The sequence below is a fragment of the Azolla caroliniana genome, unplaced genomic scaffold (genome assembly GCF_043228905.1).
Source record: "Azolla caroliniana isolate FFs.n. ecotype wild unplaced genomic scaffold, voAzoCaro1.0.p SCAF_2, whole genome shotgun sequence".
Taxonomy (NCBI): Eukaryota; Viridiplantae; Streptophyta; class Polypodiopsida; order Salviniales; family Salviniaceae; genus Azolla; species Azolla caroliniana.
Window position 1 is genome coordinate 16,145,944 of NW_028230437.1, and position 9,576 is coordinate 16,155,519.

Here is a 9,576-nt window from a genome sequence, read left to right on the forward strand (position 1 = left end):
TTAGGGCCATTGATTCAGTATTGTTTGTGCAAAGGGGAATAATTGCATTTAACGCAAATGTGCTAAACTCATGTGCTAAACCATGAATCTTCTCTACAATTGTCCAAGTGTGTGTGGGAAGTTTGGCGTGGCTTGGCGACCGCTTCACATATATTTTAGTCCCCACTACATTTGAGTCTCCACTTGGATTCAAGTCCCTACTCAAATTTGAGCACTCACTACGCCAGAGTCCCTACCCACGTTCGAGATCCTATTCAGATCCAAGTCCCTACACGTGTTCGAGATCTCACGCGGGTTTGAGTACCCTACTTAGACTTGGACTTGAGCCCCGAGTTATGTTTCTTCTATCCTCACTTATGCGGCATAAGTTATGCCCATATGCAACCCTTCTTTCGTCGAATCTTCCATTTCACAATACTCCGCCAATCTAGACACTTGGAGTTATGATCAAAACCCACACAATCTTTCTTCTCACGTTCTGTCTGAGGGGGTCTATTTGGCGTTTCGAGGCTACACTGAAATCACTACGAGAGGGTGGTGGTCTCTTCTTGGGGGGGGGGGGGGGCATAAGAAATGGTGGTTCTTCACTTGTTTGTGAGGAAAACATATATATATAAACAAACACGTGTGATTTTTGAGCACTGAGTGAGTTATAAACCTTTTTTGGTGTTATTCTTCGTCTATTGCTATTCACAACATTTTACTACATACATACATACATACATACATACATACATACATACTTTGGAGAGATGGGACGAAGCCGTTAGATAGAGAGAGATACATAGTAAGTACATAGATACAGACAGACAGACAGTCACACACGCAGACATAGATACATACAGACCGATCGACCGGAGGTGTAGCAGAAGAAAATGCACCATAATCAGCAGCCAAGCCCTGCGTTGTCTTCTCCGAGCACGGGTTTCTTCGCGGCCAGAGCTTCTCCTCTCTTCTCTCAGTCATCAGAGCAAATCGACCCGACACTAAATGTTGACACTTCGTCTGCACTAAATACAGCAAAAGTAGGAGTAGGAGGAGGAAGAAGAGATGGACATGCTGATGGTGATAGTGATGGTGATGATGATGGACCGAAAGCTCCTCCCAAACAGCTTTCCCAGGCAATGGAATGTCTCTCCCACGCTCTCAAAGTTATTGCAGAGATTCGTCTTGGCTCTGATATACTCTTGGAAGCTCTGGAACGAGCTACGGATGTCAAATCTCAACTGATCTCTTCTTCTCCTGATTCTTCTCTTAAACAAGCAAGTGACTTTGTTGTCCGTACTACTGATGCCGTGGCTGCCTCTTTTGAAGAGCTTCGAGCTACTGGTAAGTTCATATACTCTGCTTCAAGAACATTTAAACACGAGATTAAGAAGGAACAGAGTCAGTTTTGAGTGTTTAGAAACCTGCATATCTTCGAGAATCTACCTTGAAAATTAAGAGGAAACAAATAATTATATCTCATAAATTTCTCTTGGAGAATTAATCATGGAAGCTATATGAACGACATGTCATTCTGGTCTAATAGAATGAATCAGAGATCTATATTTCCTTTGATGCTCTATGGAGTACTGGAAAGTCCCCAAACCTTCTCAATATACAAATTGTTCTTGTAAAAGGGTTTATTAATGGTTGCCTATTCAAGCGTTAACCATGTAATCATGAAGAAAATACTTTTTTTGTTCTTTGTAATTTACATATCTCTTGAAGAATGAGTAATGGAATTATGGAGGAAAAGAATTTTTTATCAAATAAAGGAATATTTTTTATCTAATGAAGGAAGTCTTATCTAATAAGAGTGTTTAGGTCCAGTCTATCTCAGATGCAGAAGATATATGAATACCCCTAACTTTGAATGTACAGCATTCATAAAAAAACAATTAACAAGCCAGCCAAGTTTCCTTTTCATAAGTTTTGGACAATATGACAATTTGGCAGAATTTAGCAGGAAACGTATATATTTCTATCATATTTTATTGGGTTAAAGTATATCTCCAACCAGCAAATTCAAAACTCGTCCATTATTGTAGGCATATTTTTCTGGTACACTGCTTTCAAACCAGTGGAATAATATGTTGCTAATTAAAGAAAATTATTGAAAAAAACATGGAAATATGAGCATTCAAGAAAGAACATTATCTAGTTCAACTAGAGTTGGTCTCAAAGATTTTTGAGTAACCATAAACCTGGACATTGTTAATAAGCAGTTATTACTGTTTCTTCCCTCTGAATTGCAGAATGGTTGCTTCATTGTTGCGTTGTTTGAAGAACCTATATTGTGTATCTGATAGAGACATTTCAGGATTAGAAGGGCTATTGGTTATGATTTACTTTTTCTAATAATTGGAAAGTAGGCAAATTTCTACAGAAGAACTGAATATTCCTTTTGGCTTATCACAACTTTCCAGGAAAAAAATTGGAGGCATTAGGAGTTTTAACTGGGGCACAACAACGTTTTGATGAGAAACATCCATGGGGTTTACAGGTTCCATTGATTTGCGCTGATGGTGCCATTGTTGCTTATTCTTGGAAACGGCAAATTGCAGGTCAAGCAGCAGCTTCGGCAGTGGAGAGAACTAGGTCCACATCATTTCTTTAACTCAAATGTTTCCATTTTGGCTATTTACATCTGCATCTAAACATGCTATTTGATGATTTCAGGTGGGATTTTAGCCTCAAATTACCTCTTAATTTCATCTTCTTATTTTGGCAATGTCATGATAGCTAAATGTAAAATGTGTGGTTCAAATTATATCGCAAGTGGAATAATGTCCCTTTGCTTTTGATGATTTCAGGCTAGCTTTGAAGGCATTTACAGAACAGAAGAGGCATTTTTTTCCACGTTTTGGAGAGATGATTGATATACTTCCTGGTTTTCCAGCAGAGAAAAGGTCTAAGGTCGTGTGTGTGGATACACGTGCACCTGAGCAAGGAAAAGCTGATCAGAGCTCACATGGATCGCTTCTCTGTCTCGTGAAGTCTTGGCAAACAGAAGTACCTGGAATGGTGATATCCGCTTTCACTAGGTTGAAAAGAAAACCATTACCCTTAGATGCATCATCGCTGGAGAAAGCTGCCATTTTGGAGGTGACTTTCCCATCTGTCTTCAAAGTTGTAATATCCTTGTTTCCGTCTGGAAGTACAACTCCTGATGCAGTCTCCATGTACTCTACCGATGAGGTGAGCTGAAACTGGCTGCACTTAGAATTGATTGAAACATACATCATCCATGTTCAAGTGTTTCCTTTCTATGCATCCACAGATATGTATTAATGCTCATTTAGGGAGCACAACTTCTCATGCTGTGTTTCGGCGAGTGTCGGTAAGGGATCAATGCTGAAGTTGACTTCTTATGTGAACAATAAGCCTTTTTTTGTTACATTTAGCATTGTTAATATCCCTGCAGGAATGTGCAATGAGTGTGTTATATAAATTTGTTGAGCTAACTCATCCGTCAACTTCTGCACTTAATCTTCTACTGGTAAGGCATATCTTTATACCTATTAAAGTGAGTAGGCTTTCCATTTTAGGATATTCATAACTGGATCCAATTAAAAACTCTCAATCTTCTACTGGTATATCTTTTTTGTATGTAATGTATTTATACAAAATCTTGGGATATAATTATGTCTTCTTAAACTGTGTAGCATTTACATTTTAGGAGATTAGTAAATGGTTCAAAGTAACACTTTCTGTCATTAAACAAGTTTCTTTTTGCTGAGTTCTCAATGATGATTGTACGAGCTGTATGAACTCTCAGGTCTGGTGTTAGAAGAGAGGTAGGGGCCGAATTTTGTTAGAATGGAGCTGAACATATTTGATGACTCCAAAACTAGTGTATAGTTTTGCTCTATGCTATTACAGAAGGTCAATCACTTTATGAAACCAAAAACTCATCTATTTTTTGCCTTATTTGCTCTTTTGTTTTGGAACACATTGTCACATGGGATGGACTTTTTTAGTTCCTCATTTCTTGTTCCTTGTTATCTTCACTCCCTCCTACCATAATAGCGAAATGGGTACTTTAGTCATTTTTGTTGTGTGCCATTTGTGAAATGCATCTCATGATCCCAAGAAATTTCTATATCAAAACGATGCATCAACGTTAATGGGCTGTCCAACCTTGCTTGACAGCAATACACTATCAACCAATTCAGATGAGTCTCAGCAAAAAACAAATCAGTTCGCACCTGTAGAAATCATGATTTCAAGGCATCTTTCAACATTGGGGAGAAATCGATATCAAGAACAGTTGCCAGGAAAAAATAATATCAGATTAGAATGAAAAATGGAGATCTCTGACAAAGAACTAATTGAATTATGAAACCCTAAATATTTCATGCGGCTAATAGCAATTCAAAGATGAGGGAAGCAAGGATACAGCCAAAGTGCGTCCTGAACTGACAAAATTGCTAGCCATTTCCTTTGCATTTCTTTTATGGAATTAGAAAAGAAAACTGTCACAACAAACTCCTAAATAAAAGTAGGAGTTTTTTCTTATCCTTTTGGATATGAAGCACACACTAAATACCAGGAATGCATTTGTGTCCTGTACACATTGCACATATTTTCTTACCATTCCTCCAAGAAAGTTTCTGCTCAGAACGCCCAAGGCAAGTGTGGTTAAATTGTGCATATTATCTCAAATTCAAGTTTGGCAAGCCCCTCTAACCCTCAGGCTAGTTGTAACCAACTGGATTGTGAGAGGCTTCTGTCCTTTTGTTGCACCTAAGTAACATTAGATGATCTCACCTATGAGGATGGTATAATCTACCAAACCCAATTTACTACAAAAAGAAAACCCAAATCAGCCAAAATTTGAGAGAAATTGTTGAAACTTTGAAAATGTTAGGTGTAAAGGCCTGTAGTTCACAAATTCAGTAGTTATTCGCACATGTGAACACATTGTTCACTTGGACAGGACACCTCCTTTTGTAATGTGAACACACCTTTTTTAGGGTTAACTTATATAATAACCTTTTTCTCGTGTACCAATTAAGGTGGTTGGGTACACCAAAAATCTGTGTCTCTACTCTCATCTGTACTACCAGTCATGTTTGCTGAACATCATCCCTTAATAGCTGCGCCCTCAAACATCTCTCTTTACCTTTAATTGGTATCAGAGCCAAATTGCTTTCCTTTCATTTGATGCTGTTTTTCTTCAGTTTTCTTTCAATTCTTTTAGACCCTTTCCTATCTGTATTCTGTTCAATTTCTGAAGAAATCTGTGATAAATTTTGGGAGCAATGGCCTCCACGTCAACTGAGGTGAAAAACCTCTCTGAAATCAAGAGATTTGATGGAAAAGGTTTTGAATTGTGGAAAGAACGTATGTTGGGCATCCTCTTTTTGAGGGATTGTGAAGATGTTCTCGTGGAAAAGAAACCAGAGAGCATGGAAAATGATGCTTGGAACACTCTGAATAAGAAAGCCATTACATATTGTTAATAATTAGGTAATTAACTAGGGCTAATTAGTGACTAATTATGTGAGTAGTTAAGAAGCAGAAGATTATGTGATATGTGTGCCTATGTGTGTGAGAGGAAGAGAAAGAGAGAAGAAGTTACACTTATGAACAATATTATAAATGGGGGATGATTAACAAGAGTAGCTAAAGACCTTTCCTCTATATTAATAAGCATCATCAAATACAAAAATACCCACAATGAGGTATATATACATCTCATGTGCAAAGGTGCACATGTGTGAGTAGAATATAGGTACAAAGGTGTAAGTCTTATATTAAATGAACATGGGAGTGGAGGATCTACAATGTATCCCACTCAAGTACAAAATCCTATTTAAGGGTTTAAGGTCAACACACTAACTAGATTCTATCTAGGTAACTACTAAGTTACGTGGTTAACTAAATGGCTAAACTAAGTTGAGCTTGATATCTCAACACATATATTAAAATGTCCATTTCTAATGAGATTCTTGTAGATATAAAGGGCTTGATTATTGCCCGTCAAGTTTGGGAGAAACTGAAGACAACTTACGAGAATACTACTCTTGTGAATCATGTGCATTTGATGAGAAAACTTGTCAGTATGAGGCTTGATGAGTCGGAATGTGCAACAAAGCATCTATTGTTATTCACAGGTACTCTCTCCCAACTACAAGATTCAGGAACACAAATGTAGGACAAAGAAATAGAAGTAAGATTAGAGGGAAAGGAAAGCAACAAGATATCACATGCTATCAGTGTGGTTGCAAAGGTCATAAGAAACTTGATTGTAGATATTTGAAGATGGAACTAACAAGGAAGAAGAATGTAGGAGAGAAGAAAAACAAAGATGATAAGTTTAATACAATAGAGAAAGCTAATATGGCGTCAAATGTTATCGTTGAAGACCTATCTAGTGATGATGGTGATGTACTTTGTATTGCAGTTGATGCCTTCATAGCTCATGGTTAAGACATGCAAATCACCAAAATAGATGTTATTCATGCTTTATTGTGAATCGATGATGGATTAACACAGACATGGATAGTAGACTTTGGGGCTTCTTTTCATGTTACTCCATGTTTGGAGTGCTTTACCACATTTGATGCAGGCATTTATGGAAAAGTTAATCTTGGTAACAATAATGCTTGCAATATTGATGGTATTGCCACCATACACTTGTCTTTGGATAATGGTCAAGAGCTCGTGCTCAAAGATGTCAGGTATGTACCTGGCATTAAGAAAAGTTTGCTATCTGTAGGACAGATGTATTTGCATGGTTACACCACATTATTCGGTGGTGGATTGTGGAAACTTAAGAAAGGATCTGAACTGACAAAATTGCTAGCCATTTCCTTTGCATTTATTTTATGGAATTAGAAAAGAAAACTGTCACAACAAACTCCTAAATAAAAGTAGGAGTTTTTTCTTATCCTTTTGGATATGAAGCACACACTAAATACCAGGAATACATTTGTGTCCTGTACACATTGCACATATTTTCTTACCATTCCTCCAAGAAAGTTTCTGCACAGAACACCCAAGGCAAGTGTGGTTAAATTGTGCATATTAACTCATATTAACTTAAGAAAGGATCTATAGTTATTGTGAAAGGTTGCAAAAAAGGCACTCTCTACTATTTGCAATGTAAAGCTTCACCTCGAAGGTTTCTTGCTATTGCTTAATCTGACTCTCGTTTAGAGCTTTGGCATAAGAGATTAGGACATATGAGCCAAAAAGGACTTGAAGTCCTTTTTTCTCTAAAAAGACTTGATGTTAAAGGATCAAAGCTGGTTTTTTGTAGTGATTGTCTATTTGGCAAACAAATGAGAAATTCTTATTATTCTGGTGTCTCTCGTAAACCAAATGTGCTAGATTTGGTGCATTTTGATGTATGTAGCATGCCTGTAAAATCTTTGGGTGGTGCTGCATATCTTATTTCCTTTATTGATGATTATTCTAGGAAGATTTGGCTGTACTTGATGAAAAAAAAGGATGATGCATTTGATGCATTTAAATCTTTTCATGCATTTGTAACTACCCAAAAAGGGACAAAACTGAAATGTCTTAGAACAGATAATGGGGGCGAGTTTACATCTGCAGAATTTAAGTCCTTTTGTGACTTACATGGTATTAAAAGAGAGCTTACAGCTCCATATAACCCTTCGTCAAATGGGGTGGCAGAAAGGTATAATAGGACATTGTGTGAGTGAGTACGATGCATGCTGTCCACAACTAATCTCCCTCATGAATTTTGGGGAGAAGCATTAAAACCCATGGTTCATATATGTAATCGTTCTCCCAACAAGTCCTTAAAGAATGGAATCCCTGAGGAGGTTTGGTCTGGCAAACCAGCCTCATGACCATTTACGAATTTTCGGTTGTGATGCATTTGTACACATTAGAAGTGAGTTGAGAAACAAGCTTGATGCTAAGTCCACCATGGGCATTTTTATGGGCTATGGTGATGAAGGTGCAATGGGCTCACCTGGACAGGACACCTCCTTTTGTAACGTGAACACACCTTTTTTAGGGTTAACTAATATAATAACCTTTTTCTTGCGTACCAATTAAGGCAGTTGCGTACACCAAAAATCTGTGTGACTCTCTCTACTCTCATCTCGACTACAGTCCGTTTTGCTGAACATCATCCCTCAATAGCTGCTCCCTCAAACATCTCTCTTTACCTTTAGAAAATTTCAAGTATAAGGTAGGTATACAACTATTAATATAGCAGTAGCCAGATCCATGAATCTTGTCAAGCTAAATAATCTCAGACCAAAGTCAAGAAATATATCCAGTTACCAATTCAAAGAGGAAGGAAAAACTGATGACCTTGCTTACAAAAATCATGATGGAATTGTCAGGTAGCATCTGAAGATAAGGAGCCCATAATGCCAGGTTAAAAACGTAGAATTAAGAGAATGACAGTCCGTGTACATGGATAATGACATTGAGGTATTTGTGGTCAATTTTGAAAGATAATATGCCAAATTTTGTCTTGTTGCAGCATTGGGTGTATACATATCAGTCACTTTTTTCAAAGCCTTGCAGGTAAAATTCTATATCGAAAGTTGTTATTGTAGTACCCTTCAAAGTTTGCTTTTGTGTTCATATGGTTTGACTGTATTATATGTTCCCATCCTCAAAATTTCATGCTTAACTGAGTTCGTACTACTGCTACTGTCTTTCTTTGTTGATATGTAACAGCTTATGCAAAAAGGTCTTGGCACTTGATAAGTCCTCTGATGTGCTTTTGCCTCCTGTGGTAAGGCCATTTCATCAAGTTTTGAAGTTGTCCCCTTCATTCCTATCTGTGAAAATAGACGAGTTGACAGATGAAAAAATTATTGCATACCATTTATCATGCACATCCAGAGAAGAAAGTGTCACTCACTAATATCGAGAGGATCTTGTAATAATATTTTCCGTGGTAGTTAATTTTTCAATTCTATGTTGTTTCTTCTTCTTTGAATATTTGAAAAGCTAGTTCACTATCTTGCATTATCTAAGCAACATGTGATATGGAGGCATACCGAAGTGATATGGTGGGGAGGAATGATTTTACCAAAGAAACTACATGTTTGAAATAGTACGTTTATTTTATGAGCCTATTAGTAGATTTGACTCTGTAAATTTGCGAAAGTGAAGGTCCATACCTAAAAGCATATATCAAGTTTGACTTCTATTCTACTCTGGCTTGAAGTTCTTTTACGAAGGAAAATTCTATATATGATTTTGAAACTAGAATCATGCAAAGCACTATATGATTTTCTATTGAAATGTTTGGAATTGGTAGGTTGAAATCTCCTTTCTATAGTCGTTGAGGTAGCAGCTTAAAATTCCATTCCATATTGATCCATGTGGCATTGGGTTGTATCGGTGTCGTGAAATGTTTTGATTCTTGCGTTCCTTTATTTGAGCTATAAATAAAGCCAAATATGTTTCTTATTAAGATGTGTGTTGATATTTGTCTCTAGAATTTGTAGGTGAAGACATCATATTTCCATTGGTAATAATAAGAGGAATATAGTTTTTAGGAAACACTAAAATGTTTTTGGACTTTTCCACAAATTTCTTTGACTAATATATTTTTTGTTTTCAATTAGCACAATTGTTTAACAAAAC

At 37.0% G+C, this 9,576-nt stretch overlaps 1 protein-coding gene across 1 annotated transcript; it reads left to right on the plus strand.

The window, feature by feature from the left end:
* The first annotated feature begins 818 nt into the window (after window positions 1-818).
* LOC147867426 (mediator of RNA polymerase II transcription subunit) lies at window positions 819-8,906 on the plus strand. Its single transcript, XM_087315205.1, has 7 exons — window positions 819-1,329; window positions 2,412-2,583; window positions 2,799-3,183; window positions 3,266-3,325; window positions 3,410-3,484; window positions 8,459-8,502; window positions 8,659-8,906. The coding sequence occupies exons 1-7, from the start codon at window positions 876-878 to the stop codon at window positions 8,846-8,848; spliced, it is 1,380 nt and encodes a 459-aa protein (XP_087171331.1). The 5' UTR covers window positions 819-875; the 3' UTR covers window positions 8,849-8,906.
* Window positions 8,907-9,576: the final 670 nt, after the last annotated feature.